General features: G+C 38.3%; 1 protein-coding gene across 3 annotated transcripts in view; it reads left to right on the plus strand.

Moving 5' to 3' along the window:
• Positions 1–22,601, plus strand: part of erbb4b (erb-b2 receptor tyrosine kinase 4b) — a 328,400-nt gene that overhangs the window by 267,513 nt on the left and 38,286 nt on the right. For 2 of the 3 annotated variants that reach the window (XM_026144460.2, XM_026144462.2), the window contains 4 exons: positions 1,491–1,623; positions 6,542–6,664; positions 8,627–8,725; positions 15,638–15,823. In XM_026144460.2, the coding sequence (XP_026000245.1) occupies positions 1,491–1,623; positions 6,542–6,664; positions 8,627–8,725; positions 15,638–15,823 (541 nt within the window). The remainder of the gene's footprint in view (positions 1–1,490; positions 1,624–6,541; positions 6,665–8,626; positions 8,726–15,637; positions 15,824–22,601) is intronic. The other variant, XM_026144463.2, reaches the window with a different exon arrangement.

Here is a 22,601-nt window from a genome sequence, read left to right on the forward strand (position 1 = left end):
ATGATGCCATGGAGTCACCAGGGCATTTTATAATTATCCAAAGTCTTTAGTGGACAATCTAAAGAACCACAGGTTTTATATATCTAGAGTATTTTTTTTCTCCTTCACTGTTGGTTCCAAGACACAGATTGGGGTAAAAATTAAGACTAGGATAACATATAGTGTGATGCCACCACAACAGCTCCAGTCACAAATCATAGGATAAAGTTGATCAAGTTGACTCAAGTTAATTGTGATTCAGTGATAGTGCTAAGAGGATAAATAGACACCAGAAAAAGCCCCGATCACAGCATAGCCACAACACTCGGTCATTGCAGCGATCAAATGTTCAGGCTGTGCCATTCTTTTGGTGCACAGCAGTGCTTATGGCCTTATTACATCTTGTATTGAAACTTTCAGTCACCATAAGAAGAGTAACTCTTGCATACTGCACTAATGCCCAAACACCAGAGTCACTTAATGGGTACAACCATAATTTCTGACCCTAGTTATGTACTTGTGTCTTTTTGATAGCTCTAAATACAAATGTAACAATCTGTAATTTAGTCACTGTGCTACTGAAGCACTTATGAATAATGAAGTCTATGGGACTGAAACATTAAACCCTCCTTGAAAGTCACTTGCAATCTGTTTACAAAATCTGAATCAATTGTGCCTGCTCAACATTTTTAGAAATTCAGTGGAGCATGCTAGGATAATAATTGCATAACTATACAATAATGTGTTGCACCTTTTCTGCTTTTTTCCCTTTAATTTGACACCTGTCTCTATCTAAAGTAAGGTAATAGTGCCCGCGTGTCTTCATTGGTTAGACCCCCTTTCTTTTAACCATCACATGTATAGAGATTTCCCCTGTGCAGCCACAGACTGTGATGACAGAGAGATAAAGCATTCTTCATTTCCCATGAACAGGGCTGAATGTGATATCATTTTATAGAGGTGTATCCTTGAAGTCCGTAATATACAACCCCGAATAACATCCTTATTTTGATTATGAACGGTTCTTCCGATAGATCAAATAAACCAGCCATGGCCGAGTATATCAGAAAGCCAACTCGGACAGTTTGAGGTGCATATCAGTAAAAATATTGAGATTCTTCATTTCAAGTGACAGCATCAGCGTGGTTCTGAGGATTCTCTTTGAAGATTATTTCCATGTTTTTGATCTCAGCCCCGATTTTAATGAGAGGGCATGGAGGGATATTTGTTACCACATGAAGCTTAGTGGGAAAATACACAAAAACCGAAGGTGAAGAGGTTTTTAAGGGATCGGCCACATGGATATATATTGTAGAAACATGTTATGTGTGTTAATCTTTGTGCTTATATTAGCCCGATGTTTGCTTGATGTATTTTTAGTTTAGTTTGTGCTTGTGTGTGATCTTCTTTACTGATACCCAGTAACATTCTTCCTTTTCTGTAATTTCATTGCATGCCCTTTGTTCTTTATGTATTTTCTTCCCTTTCCTTCTCCAATGTCTTTTCTTCAGAACCCCTCTGATTGCAGCAGGCGTAATCGGAGGACTCTTCATGGTGGTGATCATGGTACTCAGTGTAGCAGTGTCTGTGCGACGGAAGAACATTAAGAAAAAGAGGGCCCTTCGCCGCTTCCTGGAGACAGAGGTAAACAGGAAAGTGGATTAAGTTTAAAAAAAAAAAGCTGATGTTCCAGCGAGAAAGAGCATGCTGTTTGTTGCACTGAAAGATAATCAGAAACTAAGGACATAGGTTAAGTTACCTTGGCCCAAATTATGCTAAATGTTTTGTGTCAACAGAGATCTTATAGTATACGCCTCTAAAATTGGATCCCATTAGCGCAAATAACTCTGCCATAGTTTTAAAGAACTAAAAGTAAAATTTATTACTTTAATCTTGGCTCTGTTTCTCGTATTTGTTTCCCTCTAATATGCCATGGTACTGTTATGCCTGGAGAAGATTACATAATCAAATTACAGGCTACATTGCAATTGGATTTATCAGTAAATAAATACACCTGATTTTGTCCCCAAATCAACACGTTATCACAAACCATCCTTCCAGACTTTGAGGAGAGGTTACAGTAAAATGACCTATTCAGAAGAAAACAACAAATGTCAATAAATAAAGAAGTATGGATATATCTTTGTTCACCAGGAAGTGCAAAATAGACAAATGAAAGTTTATTGCTGTCTACATCACCCCTACTGCTACACCTTTCACTATAGTGAGCTTGTTGTATTTAATTTTGGAAATGTAGGCCATTATTTATTAAAATGCGTAGATTTTCCTTGTAAATGTATTCATTCATTTCAAAGTTGATTGGAATTTTGCCTCTTACGTACCAGTGTTTGGTTCATTAGTTAGTTTGTTTCCTCCTCTCAGACTCATTAATTCACAATCACAGAGCAAATGGATGAAAATGGTCTTTTGTGGAATCACAAGATATTTGTTTTGCTTTTGAAACGTATTACACATTGCTCATTATTTTAAAAAATGTAATGCACTATGTTACTTAATTAGTCTCCACAGAAAATACATTACTTTTGGAATACTTTTAATATGGCCTAAGATAAATTGTCACATAATTACCATTTAAGACTATAAACCTATCTAACAAATGTCTCCATCATAATGAACACACATGTACAATGTGTCATTTTGTGCAATAAAAGTGTTTTGTTGTGTTTTAAAGAAAGCCTTCATAATGCCACCGTTGTTACTACAATGCAGTTCATGACATTACTTTGTTATGTCAAAATGCGTAGACATAGGAAATATATATGGATGTGACGTTTTCCTTAGTATGTGCTTGCAGGCCTGTGCTTGTGCAAAATATGAGAAAAACAAGACTGAAAAAAGCAAAAAGAAATAAAATAGAGACTGACTGGTGGATTCTAAATAACTATTGCAGAACTGTAGAAAGTTTTAGAAACTCTGACGACTCGGGTTTGAATATCCTACAGTGCATTATAGGGGCACTTCTTTTAGGAAGAGCTAAGGGAGTATACCATTAGAAGAGGCAAAAGTACTCTTTCTTTATCTAAAAAAACCAGAAGAGTACTTCATCTAATGTACTTATGTGTCCACACTGAGAATAAGGTCTCATTTCAGTGCTTTCTCTCTATTCAGGGCACAAGTATCAGTGAAGAGTCTTGAAAAAGAAATAGCATTAAGATGATAAACTATTATACTTCTTTTATACCCGTTCATATATGGGCCACCCTTAAACTGCCACTATTTCTTGAGTACTTACATTAGTCTCTTTTTAGTAGTCATACATAAATCCAGGCACTATTTTAATATATTACAGAGCCTTTCTTGTTACATGTCATTTATTTAATAAAAAATACTGTATTTATGGCCCAATAATTGTATTAGATGCTCCAAAAGTAGAGGAGCAGAGAAGGAAATGGGAAATCTTTTTTTGTCTTTGAAACCATCCTGTCTTCATTTGTTTCTGGGCTGCAAAAAAAAAGAAGATAATTTTTCCTTAATTTTTAGTATTTACATTAAATTATGCATTTTATGTAATTGCAGGGAAAGTCTTATATTGCAGGTTCATTGATTAATAGTCATTTGCTTAAAATAAAGTCTGAAACTAGTTAGTTTTCAGGCACTGCGCATCAGTTTCTGTCATGGTACTGGGTCGTGTGACCCCGTGTATGAGTTTTAGGTATTTTTGTATTCATTTTCGATCCAGTTAATTTCTAGGTTGCTAGTTAGTCCTTATTTTTTAGTTGTTTCTGTCATCTCCCCCTGTACTTAGTCTCCCTGGTTCCTGCGTCTACGTGTCATGTTTCTTGTCTATGCGGTTATGTTAAGTTCATGTCTATGTCTCCATCTTTCCTGTTTTATTTTGGAAGAGTCTGGTGTTCTTTGTTCATTGTAGTTAGTGTTACTCTCCTCTGTATTGTCATTATGTTTCATTCTAGTCAGCTGTGTTCTCATGTGTCTCCACTTCCCCTGATCACCTTATGTGTGTATTTAAGTCCTCAGTCTTCCTTTGTTCGTCGTCGTGTCGTCTGTGTTATCTCCCCTACCCCTTGTCATAGTTTCCCAGCCATAGTTTGTATATTGTTTAGTCATAGTCTAAATTCTCAGTAAGAGTCATAGTTTCCTAGTCTATGTTCAGGTTTTCCCTCAGTTACTTTGTTGTTGTTTTTTCCGTGAGTTTTCAGCCCTAAATAAAGGCTCGCTTTTTGTTAAGTTCAGTTTCGTCTCCTCGCCTCTGTCTGCTCTTGGGTCCTCAACTCACTCCATACGGTCTGCCCTCGCAGACCATGACAGTTTCCCCCTCATCCTATCACTATATAACAAATAATTTTAGACTTGTTAAAAGAAAATGTTGATGGACTATAAATCTAATCAGATCAGTCTGCACGTGAAATGTTTGTCTAATGGTTTTAATGTCATTTTGCCCAGCTCACCACTTTAATAGAATAGCAACATATAAACTTCTTAAAACAATGAAGCAACACTTGAGCAATTTAATTTAGATTTTTGGTATGATTTTGAATTGCACTTTAGATTCCACTAACCGTTGTTTTCAACAAATTACATTATTTTACTTACTGAATTTGAGTGCAATATTGCGGCAGGATCCCTTTGTTACAATAAGACAATTCACAGGGGGTTTTTTTGCTCTTAGATATTCCACAATCACCTGTTAGTGGAATTATTTTAGAGTGGAAGCATTTAGGAACTGCAGCAACTCAACCACAAAATTGAAGACCACATAAAGTTACAGAGAAGGGTCGCTGAGTGCTGAGGTGTGTTGTGTGTAAAGGTTGCCATGGCTCTGATGATTCAATAATTGCACAGTGGCAAATAACATCAACACAAACACCGTGCACCGAGAGCTCCATGGCATGGTTTCCATGGACCTTGGTCCTCCAGTAGATGTAATGTGTAGGTGACTCAGTATTTTTGCACATATAGTGTATGTTAACTTAAATATTTCATTCATCAAGATCTGATATGTGGTGTTAATATTTTGATCAGTATATTTCAGGCAGCACTTGCTTCAGTTTCAGAAATGCAGTGTAGAGAGAGAAGGTGGATAGCTACATTTGCTGCTGTTCGGCTGCTACACAGCCTCAACATCTTCAGCACCACTAATGCTGGACAGCTCCCAGCACAGTGGAAATAGCATAGAGCTTTGCCTTTGTGTGTGTACGGTTAGATCATTTTAAAGACGTCTGTATTGTCCTGGGTGTGTTTGTGGCCCCCCAGCCTACTTGTTTCCACCCTGCAGAAGCTGATTTGTTATTCCATTTAAATGAAGAATGGCTATTGTTTTTAATCAAATGGTAACCATAAGCCAGAGGGACAGAAGCTGCCAAGCACAGCCAGGCTGATTTACACTCTGTCTGTTAGGCTCTCTCTGTCCTCTCTCCCTCTCTAATCTTCCGCCCTCTCCTTTAATTCTCCTTATATTGCTCCCTCACTTATGCTTTTGCATCCTCTGACTAATTCAGCAGCTCGATTCTCCATCGCTGTCTTGTTGTTGTTTCTGCTACAGTTCCTTTCCCGCTCCACATCTTCCTTCCTCCCTCCTCGGATATAATCTTTCTGCTTCTCCTAGTATTTCATCTGTTTGTTCCTCCACTTGAGCAGTAATGAGACAACAAAAATTTCAACTCCCGTTCAGCTGCCTCAATTATCTGTCTCCCCCAGTCTTTCTCTGTTTTCATCCACCTTTCTCCATCACTCTCTTCTGTTCCCATGTAGTATCGCTTTCACTTCCTTTTACCATAGAGAATGTCATAATAATGGTTCATCATAGTCTAGATTTATCTTCCTGGAAAAAAATTCCATTACAACCCTACTGTAACCACAAGTGCAGGGGCAATAAACGTAACTACAACCAGCTGTCTTGATTTTAGTAGATACACCTATGGTATCAATTTGAAACTCCAATGTCGCTTTGTTCTTGAGTCACAAGTTTTTCAGAAAATTTGACCTCTAACCCTGAGATTCAAACTCATCTGAGATTTTTAGTAGAAACACCTGTAGTATAAATTTGAAAGTCCTACGTTGCTTTGTTCTTGAGTTATCAGTGTCACAAACTTGGGTGTTCATGTTGCTTGTCCACCCACCCAGTGTGTGTGTGTACTTTTCTTACCCACTGGAACCTTCCTTAAGAGTAAATGTTGCATTTGAGTCAAACTTTTGTATGAAATTACTCTTGTTTTTCTACAATTTAAATAGTAATTTCAGTTTCATTGTTATTGTACAACCTGTTTCACTACCTGACTTCCTGGAATTTGGGTCACAGCTTTTAGAAACTGTCCTATCCTCTAAAGAAGGATTTTGCATGGAAGAAAGGTGTGTTTTATTTTGGGGTTTTATTTGTTTTGTTTTTTTCTAATATGGAAGTGTGTTCCTGAGATCCTGAGAAGCTAAATTGCATTTAATTGCTCAGCAACAAGCAATTGGACTAATCCTGTGATAAGTTGTGATGTTTTAATTTAAAGTATCATGAATTAATCTTAGTAGCTTTTGTTATGTAGATTCTAGACTTGTCTTCCAGCACTCACTGACTTATTTATTGCATTCTTAGTTGGTGGAACCTTTAACACCCAGTGGAACGGCACCCAATCAAGCCCAGCTTCGCATCCTGAAAGAAACAGAACTCAAAAGAGTCAAGATCCTCGGCTCCGGAGCTTTTGGAACTGTTTACAAGGTAAAATACAATCAAATGTGAATTAACGGTGACTATTTGCATTTTAGCTTCAAATACTTAACTGCTCCTCTACTAAAAGTGAGACCATGATGTCACATTGTGTTCACATTCTCACTTCATGAGAAAAAGACAAGAGGGACATTGCAGGATCATTAATGACAGGAAATGAGATGGAAGGCTGGAGGCGGGAGATGAAAAGAATAAGTAATAGCAGACACTGAGACCCCTGGGGTGACAGTGAAATAAGAGGTAGCTGAGGTCACCATAAGAGCAATGAAGGGTTGGGTAGAAGTTGGAAAAAAAAAATCTGAAATTAGAAAAAGCAGACTTTCTCTCACTGAAATTATAATTCGTCTTTTTTTGTGTCCACCCATTCTCATTGTAGCACCTTTTTTTTAGGCCAGAGGTATGTGGCATCAGTGTATGTCCTTTTTCAAAGCAAGGTCTTGCATGCTCTCCTGGGAAATTTCAAGGCACTTCTAGACTTGTAAGGATATGCTGTATAGTCAGTTTCAAGTCTTATAGGTGAGCTATAGAACCCTGACAGGTCTTTTACAGCCAGAAGACATCAGACTTGTACCTAATCTCCATAGCTGAGAGTTCATAGGTTCAGCATTTAGACCAACTTGTAAACTGAGTGCTTTATAGGATGGCTCATACAGCTAAAACACAGTTAGTTAATTAAAGTGTAGCAATATTTAGTTTTATGTTTAATAAAACTAAGGCCACATGCTGTTCCTTGATTTGACCCATATCCATAGTTGGTGGCAATATGCTTAACTGGCTCAACTCAGCATTTCACCATTAAGAGAACAACTTGGAGCTATAGATTCTTCTGTCACATGTTCTGTCACAATGTGCAGTTCATGTGTTGCAACCCGCTCATAGATCACAAGTAATTAAATAAATTAAGAAAGGTGTGTGTAGGTCTGTATTAGTGGTGTAGCATAGTGATGGATGGCTAGGCAAGTATATGGTATACATTGTATGTGCAAAAAAAAAAAACTCAAAGGAAAACTCAAAGCAAAACAGTCCTCCCGTATCACAACTCCTGCAACACAAAACACACAAACAAGTACTAATCCCTAAAGCAGGCTGTAACATATGTAAATAATTTCATTTGTTTTCTAAACATTTTAGAATAAAATGGTAAATTCTGTGTATGGATATCTTCTCCTCCTAATGTAAAATATGTCATTTTATTCTGCAGTGTTGGCTGTAGCAGCCCGTTTGCAGATGCAGTTTTAAATAAATGTGTTGTTAATAAACTGAGGCATTTACAAACCTGTAAACCATTTTTTCCAGTTAGAACATCGATGTCCAAGCTTTCATAAAGTGTGCCCTTAAATTATTGTGCTGAATAATGATCATCTGCAGAATTACATGTAAAAGGAAACATAAAACTGCATCAAATCGATCGTCATTATCACCTAATGACGATAATTCTTTGATGGGATAGTTGTTTTTAGGCTAAGTGTGAAATCTAGGCCTTCTGTCACTCTGGATGTGTAGTCACATAAGGGTGGAACAAAGGTGGAACACATTTTAATCACTTTGAAAAAGTTGAGAGGTACTTCATTTTTCTCCTCTTTCAAATATTCCATCCACTTTGGCAGCTGTTAAATCACTTTAAACCTCCCTAAAATTAGATACTTCAAAATGATTAAATAGTTTTTCCCAAGTCTTTTTGAAGGGCGAAATAACCTTAATCGTACAGCATGCAGTTCATTTTTATAATCAGCGAGTGAGAATATGGAATGTTGTTATTTATAAAGCTGACAAAGTAGAATTTAGAGTGTAAAACGCTCAATTTATTGAGATTCCTGCTGTTCCTCGAGGAGTTATAATACTTTTTTTAAACATCATTTCTGTGAGTAGAGGATTTGTGACTGTGCAATTAGTGTAATGACTCATCATCATGTTGTGTGTGTGTGTATGTGTCTGTGTGCGTTTCTTCTTTAGGGTATCTGGGTCCCAGAGGGGGAAACTGTGAAAATCCCTGTTGCCATTAAAATCCTAAATGAGGCCACAGGACCCAAGGCTAATGTGGAATTCATGGATGTGAGTATCTTGAAAACAAAATCCAAAAAAAGAGACTTGACAATACAATTCAAACTCAGCTTTTATAAAGATAACATATACGCAGGTAAATTACAAGCTAAATGTAATGTAACAACCTTTTGTTCCAAAGCCTGTTAGTGACACTGTTTAAAGGTGCTGCAATTTATACTTACAGTATGTAAGGGAGCGAACACTGACCTTTTCTTTTAAAGGCCTTTAACCAGCTGTACATTGCATTCGTTGCTGACAAGTTAACTTCAGTTTAGCGCTAAACTAGCCTACAAAAGCGCTACACAGATGGTTGTAAAGTGAAATCTCTAACAACTAAAGTTGAACCCCACAAACAGCAGACTAGAAACCATAAGGGGCCTGTAGGAGCCCTACATATGCAGACATACACGCACCATGCCATGGGCTCCTAGCACAGTGCACTAGGCCCCATTTATAAAACATTCACATCTTGGCTCATTTCAAAAGGAAGAGTGAAAAAAAAATCAAAATTATTACCCTGTGATGATGCAATGCAGATGAAATAACTCATATCAACACACGTACCCATGCACGCACGCACACACACACACGCACACACATTGAAAGCGACCCACTTGCACTCATGTTTTGCACTTAGTTTGACAGTCTAAAAGGAAGAGTTTTGGAGGGTTAGCATTTCTATTTTTATCACGATGTCTTTGATGAATATCCCATATGTGTTTAATTTATGTTCCAAGTGCTTTGGGAGGTTGTCTGACAATCAGAAAATCAGACAGAGAAATGAGATAACAACATGTAGGGGCAATAGAAACAGTGGAGATAACGTATATAACAGCAGAAAGGCATGTGTCCATGTGGATCTACTCATAAACTTGGTTAATTTACCTCCTAAATAGTTTTGGGGTTTCTTTTCTCTTTTTAAGAATACCTTCCATCACCTCTGTCTAGATCCACAGTGGTCTTCTAATGACTGACTGCTGAGCAGCTGGGGGCTCAAGCTTCTGCTCCAGGGAACACCAGTGGTAGTTACAAAGGGAAAGCAGAGTGCCATTCATTTCCTTTGCCATCCATTATTTTCCTGGCAGACTGGGATTTCTGACTGGTGACCTTCTAGCTGCAGGCCACTCAAAGCCCCAGTCTCACTTGCCACTGACTGTTTGAAGAATGTCACAGAGAATTGATTGTCTTTCAACATGCGTGTGTGTGTGGTTGGTTCTGTGTAGGAGTTTGCCACTCCTTACCTGTGGTGCAGTAAGAGAAGGGAACCTCTCTTTTTTTATGGCTAACAATAAAATACCAACGCTGTCAGCAAGTGCTTGGCAAAAGGAAAGGGTGTTTATTCCCTGCAGTACTGGCATGTGTGTATCGATCTGCATGCATTTAGGAGTGTGCATGTTTGTGTATAAGGATAACAGCTAGAGCATGCTATTCCTTTAGTTTTGATTAAAGATAATTAAAATCTTATTTTCTTTTTTATTAATGTTTTACTCAGGTATTATTCTCCAAGGCCCTCCAATATATCAGTTTTAATAATGTGAGACATCCATACAATGCACAAAATGCAGCAATCTATAAAGCACTTCGCAACAGTGATCCACAGAAAAGAGAAAAAGTTTCAGTTTAGCTTTTTTTTAAAGAAATTGTTTTACTATTATTACATATTAATACAATTCTGAAGATTTGTAACTACCTTATTTCAGTTTACCTTCATGACGAGCTACAGAAGTAGCACAAGTTTGTAAAAACAGTGTTTCCTAATGCTTGTATTTAATTGTAACAGCAAAATTACAATTCAGTGGGGATGTAAACTTTATACAGTCAGTGTACAAAAAGGAACAACCCCTGCAAATCCCTTTTTGTGTTTTATATAACTGTTATCTCAGCCCAACAGTAGTGCTTTCCAGGGCCTAAAGGGATGTTCACAGGGTTTGTTATTCACAGACATATTCTCTCTCTCTCTCTTTTTACAATACCTAACTACAACTACTACTGCCCCTACCTCTCCACTTAGTGGCTTTAAAGTCTATTGTCACAATTCCTCATGTCATGTGTTTTTCAATTAGTATAATTCTTGTATATACTTATTTTATATATAGAAACCTCAAGAAATGCTCTTTAGGATGCTGTGGAAGTATTTTGTTTTCTGGATAATAGCTCACAGAAGGGATCTGAATAGGATGCAGGGCTAACAGATTACAGGATACCCCACTGCAGTGCTAAGTAAACACCACAATATAAATTTGCTTGTACGGAATCCTGCAGGCAGAAAGGAAAAGCCAGTCAGTCAAAGACTTTGGCCCAATTTGCCATTACCCTCAGTGTAACTATACCCATCACTGGCATGTAAACAGGGACCTCATTATGTAAGCATTGTGATAGATGAGCCATATCAGTTCTAAAATGTATAGTGGTTGCATCTCTCTGTTAGTGTTCATTGGAGCTTTATGCATTGATTCTCTCCCCAGTAAAAGCAAACGGCCACACCTGCCTGTCTTGTGTATTTTGGCGTATACCTACCCACCCGATGATGAATTTTCAATTGTTGTAAAGTTGCAGGTGAGCAAATTTACGCCTGTTTCTGTCTTTTGGAGAGTTTCTATACCATGGGATTAATAGGGGCCTGTTAGTGTTTATGTTGCAATAATATGCAATATTACAAGCTTCAGGTATAGTTGCTTTGTGTCTACATACTGTAGAGTATAACAGAAAGATTTCATAATACACAACATCAGCACAAAGAAACCATTGCTCTATATTTAAAGGCAAATATTCCTGATTTGCAGCAATCTGACCTTGGTCTATTTACTACATTTTTTTGCTTACTACATAGAATGCTGACAATCTCAAAGTACGAAGTCACTTTGATGTCAAGGTTTTGAATAAAATTGCACTGTTTTTGACTGAGTGGAACCTTGCTGTTCACTTCAAGAGGAACTTCAACCTTAAACAGAATAAGGGGTCCTATGATCTTTGGCAGTTCAGTCTATACTGGTAAACATGATGAATTTTCTAGAAGTGTGAGTCTGGCATTTGTCTGCTGACATTCTGACCCAGTACAACATATTGTGAAAAAGGTGCTAGTGTGTATATGCAGTGGCTTGCAAAAGTATTCAGCCCCCTTGAACTTTTCCTACATTTTGTCACATTACAGCCACAAACATGAATCAATTTTATTGGAATTCCACGTGAAAGACCAACACAAAGTGGTGCACACGTGAGAAGTGGAATGAAAATCATACATGATTCCAAACATTTTTTACATATAAATAACTGCAAAGTGGGGTGTGCGTAATTATTCAGCCCCCTGAGTCAATACTTTGTAGAACCACCTTTTGCTGCAATTACAGCCACCAGTCTTTTAGGGAATGTCTCTACCAGCTTTGCACATCTACAGACTGAAATCTTTGCCCATTCTTCTTTGCAAAACAGCTCCAGCTCAGATTAGATGGACAGCGTTTGTGAACAGCAGTTTTCAGATCTTGCCACAGATTCTTGATTGGATTTAGATCTGGACTTTGACTGGGCCATTCTAACACATGGATATGTTTTGTTTTAAACCATTCCATTGTTGCCCTGGCTTTATGTTTAGGGTCGTTGTCCTGCTGGAAGGTGAACCTCTGCCCCAGTCTCAAGTCTTTTGCAGACTCCAAGAGGTTTTCTTCCAAGATTGCCCTGTATTTGGCTCCATCCATCTTCCCATCAACTCTGACCAGCTTCCCTGTCCCTGCTGAAGAGAAGCACCCCCAGAGCATGATGGTGCCACCACCATATTTGACAGTGGGGATGGTGTGTTCAGAGTGATGTGCAGTTAGTTTTCCGCCACACATAGCGTTTTGCATTTTGGCCAAAAAGTTCCATTTTGGTCTCATCTGACCAGAGCACCTTCTTCCACATGTTTGCTGTGTCCCCCACATGGCTTGTGGCAAACTGCAAACGGGACATCTTATGGTTTTCTGTAACAATGGCTTTCTTCTTGCCACTCTTCCATAAAGGCCAACTTTGTGCAGTGCACCACTAATAGTTGTCCTATGGACAGATTCCCCCACCTGAGCTGTAGATCTCTGCAGCTCGTCCAGGGTCACCATGGGCCTCTTGGCTGCATTTCTGATCAGCGCTCTCCTTGTTCGGCCTGTGAGTTTAGGTGGACGGCCTTGTCTTGGTAGGTTTACAGTTGTGCCATACTCCTTTCATTTCTGAATGATCGCTTCAACAGTGCTCCGTGGGATGTTCAAGGCTTGGGAAATCTTTTTGTAGCCTAAGCCTGCTTTAAATTTCTCAATAACTTTGAGAAATGTAAACACACACACACATATACACACATATACATATATATATATATATATATATATATATATATATTTTTTTTTTCCCCCCCTATAGGAGATGTTTCAGGAGTACGTTAGGTGTTTGGCCATTTAGTACCTGTACATATAGTGGATGTACAGTAGATCCACAGGATCTCGTCTCAAATTTTTGGAGATGATGTGGTTCTGTTGCTTTCAACAGGTGGTTGTCCCCAAGTCCCACTGGAGTGGAATGACAATAATGGTGTTCAGCGTTAAAGGGTAAAGTGTCCACTCCGTTCAGGGACTAGTTGCTGTCCCAAGTGGAGGAGTGAAAGTGTGTTGGATATTATAAGAGATTATGTCCCTCAGCTGGACTAGGAAGCCTCTGTGTTCCCCTGGATGAGTAGGAGGAGATACCTGGGGAGAGGGAGGTCTGGACTCCAAGTATACACCAAGTGAACCAAAATGTCTTCCTAAAGAAATCACATCCGAAGCTACAACCATTCGGTGTAGGGCAGGAGCAATAGAAGTAATATAAGATGATTAGTTTAAATTTTGTGACCTCTGAATATTTATGGTAAAAGGTAACAGAATGCAAAACATACTTAGCTACCCAAAGATGGTCAGATCAAACTTTAGCATACATCTGGCAGTTAAGTTGGATTGTGGTCTGATCACCACTCTGGAGTTCATTTTGAGATCACTGCCTCCAAAGGGTCTCAGTTCAACTGTTGTGAACCAGACCAAATGCGATTGCACAAATGAACTTCACCAGGGAAAATGAGCCAGAGTTTGATTTAAATTGATTAGGCAGCAAAGGTGTGAAAACACCCTTAGACCATCTAAAGCTTGACTTCAGCAGATGACAGAAATCAGTTATGGTCAGTCCAAAACTGAAGTCCTCGATAACACAGGAAGATATGTGCACCAGTTTCCAAAAAACATACATATGTTTCAGAATCTTAGTTCTCTGTTCCCACAGTGAATATTCTGACACATTCCACATGCACAAACAAGCCATAAAACAATCATGAAAGAATGCAGAATAGCCTGACCTATGAGGAAATGTTGTTTTGAGTATGAATTTTATTTAGGGAAAGAAACATTCAAACTCTTATCAAACTGATAGAAGTGAAAGAGAAAGTTTAAAAATTACCTTTGTGAGAGTGGTTCATCTCAGTTTTGGTGACACAGCAAGAAGAAGTAAGAAATAAGGGGGGAAGACAAGACACTGTCAGAGATGATAAATGTGTGTTCAAGAGGCTCGTCTGAGCTAACATTAAGGTTGACGTAAATATCACAAAACACAGCCGATACCTAAATCTGTGTGTTGCCTTTGCTTCTAGGCCACCAAGAAAAACAATGGCATAAAAGCATTCATGGTCTTACAAATTTGATTTTAACTAGTGAAATCTTTGTTTAATGGAATCCCTGCAGCAACAAATATTGACAGATGAAAGGGAACAACATCAAGCTACAATAACATTTGTTTTAGTTTAAATCGCTCATCTAAAAGCAGACACAGAAACTTTGTTACATATGAAGCTGAAGTTTACTGCATTAGTCCAGAGTAGCTGACTCTTTGTAGCAGGCCATGAGTAGAGGCTGGCACAAGGTTCAGAAATGAGTTGGCTTGGAGACCTAACTGGTGTAATAATAAGGAGTTGACCTGAAGTACAGGAGCATTACAAAAGAACTAAATTGTTTAGAGACCAAAATGCAAGAGCTAGAATTTGGCCATCACACATGTATCACATGGGATACTGAACATGGAGTGAAGAGACTTCATGTGAAGATGAGTCTCAGGTGTGCCAGTTCAGTGAGCGTTGTGAGTGCTGGAGTTGCCAGAACCAGCACTCGCACCAGACAGCCAAGGCTGTTTCCAGGTTATTTTCAAAAGAGTGTCACACTGTAGACTAAAACAAGACATCAGAATAAATATAAAATTGGTGCTGAAAACACAATTTTCAGGCTTGTGTCCTAATGCAGGTGTATTATTTTAAAAGTGAGGCTGTACAAAAACATCATTTAGCATTAAATTCTTCTTTGGCTAAAGTGAAAGGGAAGCTTATTATACTTGTGGGGTGATGCCACATGTGCTGCTCCACTCAATATGTCCCTGCAGACAAAGAAAAACAGACAGGAACTATGAGGAAGAGATGAATAGAAATGTGAAGAGAGAGAGAGAGATGTGCTGCTAGGATCCTAGTCATTTTTTTTTTTTTAATGTAATGTAGTGGTCTCCTCAGGTATGTAATTAGCATTCCCAGTAAGAAAATACTTCTTGAAACTCGTAATTCAGGCTGTGAAAAGTGCCATCTTCTTATCCATTCACAATTTGGAGAACTAAAAGAAAAAACATTTCTTTTATTATTAAATAAAAAAATATTACCAGTAGAAAGAAAAACACAAATAAATACATTTCAGTCTTTTCTGCAGCCAAATTGTTTTGGCACAGTTTACCTCATACCCATCACACAATCTGACATGTTTCTAATAAATAGCATATTTTTTATGTGTTTATTGAAAATGACAACTGTTGGAAATAAACATTGCTGACATACTGTTACAGATTAAAACAGCCACCTGTAATCATTACCCTCCACATGCCTGAGTGTATATCTGTGTCATTCAGGAGGCTCTGATCATGGCTAGCATGGAGCACCCGCACCTGGTCCGACTGCTGGGTGTCTGCTTGAGTCCGACAATCCAGCTGGTCACACAGCTGATGCCTCACGGATGCCTGCTCGACTATGTCCACGAGCACAAAGACAACATTGGATCACAGCTATTGCTCAATTGGTGTGTCCAGATAGCCAAGGTAAGGAAACTGAGCCATTATTACCTATTTAAGTATAAAATACACGATTTGCTAATATGGTCAGTGTATTTACTTTCTAAGTGATATTTGGTGATAAACCTAGTGCGTGGTTTGAGTGGCATTCTGGTTCATTCATCAAGGGTTTTTATTGAATGCATGCTTGAATTTGCTTTGGAAAACAACTACGGTACTGTTCTATTATGTTTCAAGCGATAGAGGCCAAATGCATTACAACATAATTTCTAAACTGAGAAAAAAAAATGTGTTTATGTTAGTCCGTAGCACATGGCCGCAAGCCATGGACAACTGAGTGGCTATTGGTAAAGTGTGAGTGTTTATGGATTCAGCAGCAGACACCGGCACTTCCGTTTCTTCGTCTCTATGTAGAAGTGAAGTAAATAATTCAAAGTCTTACTTAACTTTAGTGGGGGAAGTGTGGAATGCAGGAAATATGTTATAGTATCATGGAGTTTATTACAAATTCTTAGAATTTTGTTGTCAGTATCAATAGCTGACAGATACACATGAAGTCATATGAAAAAGGTTTTCACTGGAGTCTGTGCAGTACCTTTACTGCTTTCATGGAAAATAAGAGAGCCAAATGCTTCTACTTCAGTACTCTTGATTAACGGGATCATCAGCAAAGTTCGGGCAGGCTGCTGGTCTCAAGCATTTAGATTAGTGTCAACACAATGCGACAACCTCCCCAGGGGTGGAAGCAAATTCACCCCAAGATCAAATTGTACAGCACTCAAAAAAATTGCAAGAAACCCAAGAGCTACATCTCTGACTGGTCTCAGTTAGCATGTTAAATGTTAAAGTTCATGACGGTAACATTGGAAAAAAGTGGAACAAGTGTGAGTCATTTGGAAGGGTTTCTGGGAGAATTCCCCGGCAATGCAGCTTAGGTTTGCATACTTGCATCTAAACAAATCACAAAACCTCTCGAGACCAAATTATTGACTTTCATGCACAGTAGTGGAAGGGTGAACAATTGTTTTGCAACCAAGGGAGCTGGGCACCTTAGTGTTACTGACTTGACCATGAACATGTTTGTATACCAAAGCATTTTGGAGTAAAGTGTTTACCCCAAGCCAGCTCAGTCATGCAACAGGACATTGATCCCAAGCACAACAGCAAATCTACAGCAAAATGGGTGAAAAGAAAAGAATTAAGGTGTTGCAATGGCCCTGTCAGAGGCCAAACCTCAACCTGATTCAAAATATTATGGCTGGGCTTTCAGAGAGCTGTACAAAACACAATGAAATGAGGCAACAGTGGAAAATAGTGTTGGGTCAAAAATCTTCCACAGTGATATGAGAAACTGATAAAGTCACACAGACAATTATTACTTCAAGTTATTCGTTGTTGTTCTACAAGCTACTGAATCATAGGCTGTATGATGATGTAGGTATTCACAGGACTGCGGAGTCCTATGAAAACGTTCTGTTTCTTATGACTGTGTTAATGTGTCCGGTTTTCCCATGTCTGTGATTAAATCTCCAAATATCTTGCATTTTTTGAGTGGTTCATGAAATTGTCATACACACCGAAAAATAACAGGTTAAAAAGCCAGGAGAATCCGAATGAAAATGGAAAATGGCTTAGTAATCCCTGTAGTCCCTGATTTTTTATCTTAGACAAAATTTTCAATTGCTGTTTTTGGCTACATCAGCAGCAGGCTTTGCCCAAGTGAGTTGCCAAGGGAAAATATTAAACCATCAGTTAAATTTGGGACACAGTTGTGATCACACCACATATAAAGTGCTTTTTATTTAACACCAAAGGCGATCATAGCTTGCATTTAGTCTTGCCATGCCGCTGCTGACAAACCCCCAGGCTGTGTAACATTTTCATGGTATAGAATTAATCATACAAATTACGTTGTCAAAAAACAATGAGATAAGCTACATGTACATGAATAAATATATGCCTGCTGTGAACAGTTGTCAACATGGAGAGATTTATAATTCATAAAGGGTAGATATGATAATGTATTATTTACCACTGTGTTGTGTTACAGTGTGTCCCATGCATATATTGTTTTGTGTTTTCAATAATTGGCTACCGCTCCTGGAGACTCAAATAGCCACCAGGGGCCTCGGTTAATAAGGTGCCCACCCTTGAGTTGACACAAACACAAATTGTCCTTCATAAATACAAAAAGAATTCTCTGAATGAGACTCATAATAACGTCTATCTAAACTTGCGTCTTGAAAATACACATTTTTTATTCTGTTTATCTTCGGCGCACGCACTCTTGCAGCCTCACATGGCTATTAAGGTTCTTGCAAGTGACAGGGCTCCATTCTGAGGCAACATCCCTGTGGTCCTCCCTCTCAGTCAAGGCCATGATCATAGCTGTAGATTATTAATGGAGTGATCTGTCATGAGAGCCATACTAATGAGCATATTCATCAGAGCCACCGCATACGCAGAGCTATGATGCCCAGAATTTTTTCTCTATTTTGTTTTATACTTGCATGTTCTGTTACTAAGAATCATTTTCTCTTCCCTATGACTTTTTGGTTTTTGACTCTCTGAATCCAACAGCACTCTCTTCCATATGTTGTAGTTGTGATGTGAGTAATTTAGAACTGATCTGGCTACTGCTAAGTAAAAAAAAAAAAGGATTATTCTGCTGTTTTGCTGTGGTAAGCACAGTGCAGTCTGAAATGCTGTTTCCAGTCAATCTGGACAGCTTCTTGGAGAAGTTTTACACAAGGGGCTTGATGAATAGCTTTGTCTTTATATTAGTGTGATGGGTGAAATGTGGAAACAGCTCAACCATCACACTAATTTGCCTGGGAAGGGAAGTGAAATCCACTTGTAGACTTTGTCATATGTTTAGTCAGTTCTGGCTCTACACAACTGAATACAAGGACTACAATACAGAGTGATAACTGTGATATAAATAAGTGTTATATCTTAATGATTAAATCAGGCATTGGAATGCAGCTGACAAGAGGAGGACTTTAAACTGTCTACCACCTCAAACAAAGTCGCCACTATGAATTTATTATTGGTAAGCCATACAAAAGGTTATACTATAGAACACGTGTTCATGGGCACATTGAGTCTAATGTGCACATGATCTAAGAGGATAACAAGCAGGCCTGCACTGTTGTGAACACAACACCACACAATTTTCATATTGTCTCTTGGCCTTGCATATTACTTATTATTTTCACTTCCCAGTGTTTTCCTTTAACCATGCTAGCAGATCGGCTCCAATGGTCTCTTTCAAATTGAAGTAATGGCCTTCCTTTGTGTGTTCTCCCTTTGCCCGAGTCGGTTTTCTCAAGCCTTCTCTTAAAGTTCAAAGACTGTTCAGTGTTTCTCGAAAGAATCTCCACCTCTAAAGTAAGACTGATTTTTTTATTTTTATTTTTTAAAGAAAAAGAAAGTTAAGTTAAATCACAGATAATCATGGACTGGATCCTACTATGAGTTTGACATTAAGTGGAAAAAATTGAAATGTGTGAAGGACTGCCATCAAACTTGGGACAGGCAGTAATTTACCCACTGGAACATATTTCTATCTGTCTGCTGAAGTTTCATCGAGCCACTAAGCTCTTAAAAAGAAAAAGAAAAAATCACATAAAAAAATCAGACTAAGACTGACAAGCTGGCAATGTCTATTCTAAGAAAAGATCGAGGAAATATTGCGTGAATTGTACTGAAATTCTTTAAGCCTTTTAGCTTATTCAACTTTCTGTCAACTACATCTTTCTGCATCAATCTTTGTCAGAGCAGAAGAAGGTGGTTGGATGCAGTTAACCCTCTCCAGGCAGGCGTTGCAGATTTGCAACAGTTAAATACTAACAACCTGATTACCTCACATACATATTTTATGAGTTTTTTTTACTCAGAAGTACCACTGCAGGACTTGGTTGTGCATTAGCAACAAAAAGTTTAATTTGAGCCTGAGAGGGTTAAAAGGATTGACACTGATCACGTGGAGGACATATAGTCTGTTCTATTTAAATGTCTTTTTCCTAGTGCGTAACTTTGGATTTTTGTCTTGCTTTTTGTCTTCTACGGTGTCTCACATATATATCCCTATTACTTATTGCTATAGCTACCAAGACTGTCAGCAAGGACTTCTTGTTGAGACACTCAACAAGAATACCGAAGCCAATCAAAATGTGGGATATTTTCTCAAGATATGGGACTGTAGATACAAATGCTGTGCAGTCTCACATAGAGTGGGATATCTGCTCATGCTAGGTTGCAGTGTTTATACTCCCAGAAGTCCAACACTGCTTTTTTGCAAAGCAGCTAGTGTGCAAATGATCCACACAAGGTGTCCTTGGTCCTTGGCATTTGCTTGGTTGTGGCAATGGTGACACTTGTCTCAATCCGAATAAATCACAAGTCCTGGTTTAGCATCAGATTTAAGTGCTAGCGATTAATGCATTAATAACGCATCTGTAATCACTGTGTTAAAAAGTTCAATTAAAATGTGACAAGAAGTGTCTGTATGATGCCATCGAGCTTGTGATTTTTTATTTTATTTAACAGCTCGGTGTCCCATTAACTATAAGACTTGTCTCAGTATCAAGTAGTGACAGCAATTCAATGCCACATTTTGGACAACGTTACGCTGTAGGAATGCCTCGCCGAGCCAAGCATTATAGTAGAAATTCTTTACTGAATACACCACCACCTTTTCCACTTCTTTTGTCAACATTGCTGGCCTGGGTTGCCTCCAAGTCAGTGATTGTGTGAATGTGTGTGTGGTGAGAGGGCCACACTGTGTGTTTCACAGGGTCATTTCTCAGTGTAAACCAGACTAGGCAAACATGCTTCTCTCCAACTCATTACATACATCCCCAGGGTTCCAATGAAAACTCAGTTCACTCATTTCCCCAGTCTACTTTGTCTATTCTCCCTCTCCTGTCTGTATTTATTTCAGTATGTGAATCTCCAATTTTTCTTTTTCTATACCTCATGTCTGAGCACTGTAGAAAGAAGAATATACCCTAGGCTCCCATGGATGCTTATTTTTGTTTGCAATCTTTTGTTGGTACAAATATTGGACTCTCTATTCTCATGTCAGTAATAAGGCAGTGTTGACTCACCATACGCAGATCTCTGTGATAAACTACCCACTGGCTGGTTGTTTTATTTTTCCCTTTGAGCCCACTTTGTAAAGCCATGTTCCTATAAGCAACTAGTGCTACATAGATTTGTTACTGTGCTGTATATGGCACAGCCCGACTTTGTATGTGTTTAACATATATTAACAGTGGCTATATAAAGGGAATAGTATTATAATTAGTGGTAATAGGAGGAGGAGTAGCAGCAGCAGTACTACTTTTTAAAAATTATTTAATGATTTTGTATTTTGATTTATTGCCTAGTAGTCATGATTGGAAGCAAAAATTTAAATAAAAATTTATTTTTGGCGAGACACAATTTTTCAAGGGCACCATCGACCTCAGGGCTAAGATCTGCTCTTGGACTAATGTGAAAACCTTAATAAATTAAAATGACTGCAGCAGTGTTTTTGGTTTTCCTCTTTTCTTTTTTTGAAGGAAGTGATTGTGGTAGCCTAGCAGGGGGTGCACTCCTTACTCTTAAATTTAAATTCAAATGGACAATGTTTCAATTAAACTTGAGAAGTGATTAAAACAGACATGAAGATGCGCTTAAATTAAACAAGCTAATATTTACCCATGGGAATCGGAGGTGGGGATGGGGGGGGGGGGGTTATATTCTGGTCGCTAACATTAAATCATATAGTTATTTATGTAATCATGAAAGACCACCGCAAAAAAAAGAAAAAAGAGCTTCAGAATTAATTAGATTGGACATGAAAGAGAAGGAGACAGTAAGAGCAAGAGAGGAAGAGAGATAGGCGGACACTTGTTGACGTTTCTAAGGTTTGGTAGTATCAAAGGCTCGATGCTTGTGATCTGCGCCGCGCTCCATGTCTTAACATGAGGTTTGAGAGCAAGGGTGCTATCTGCCAAAGCTTGCTTGGAATCAAACATCTGAATGCAATTTGAATGCTTTGCTTTGAGAAACAGAGGGGAGAGAAAGAGGAGAGCATTTGATAGTCTGTGTAAAAACTGAAACAGGGATAGCTGAGATCTGGAGATTCTACTGATATTGCCCTGGTAAAGATCCATCTTCATTTTTTTTTTAATTGTAGGACTGTCTTGAAACATGTTGCACCCTGTATTCAACATGTTGTTGTAATTGTCAGTGTATCCAAATAAAAATGAAATCATAATTGATACAGGGAGCCCTATCTGCAGAGATGCTGATATCTCTTGATTAGGGGTTTAATGGAAATCCAACACATTAGCATATACAGCATATACTGTTTGCATATTAATTACAGGTTTCGATCATTTTATTTATGAGTCAACTAGAAGTGTCATTCTGAGAAACTGCTGCCTTTTGCCATATAGAGTTTATTTGCTCACTACCAATCAGGCAGAAGTTGACACACATCAAATGCATTTAGGTTTGTATTCACTGCTGTGTGCAGACAGCGTTTTTTGTTGACTAATGAACATTTCATTGTTAACTATTTTGATAATATTCATTAGTTCTCTTGAACAGTACACAGTTGTCCTTTTGGCCACAATGAGACACATGGGTAATACCTGAAAATAATACCAGATGCCTTAAAAATTTAAAAGCATGTAATTTAAAATCAGAAATATCTTTAAACTCAAGATGTCACCACATAATGAGCTAGCTAGTAAAACATCTCGAGTAAAATCACTTACTGGGGTTTTGAAATAATAACCTGCAGTTGTAT

Source organism: Astatotilapia calliptera, chromosome 16, assembly GCF_964374335.1.
Source record: "Astatotilapia calliptera chromosome 16, fAstCal68.1, whole genome shotgun sequence".
NCBI lineage: Eukaryota > Metazoa > Chordata > Actinopteri > Cichliformes > Cichlidae > Astatotilapia > Astatotilapia calliptera.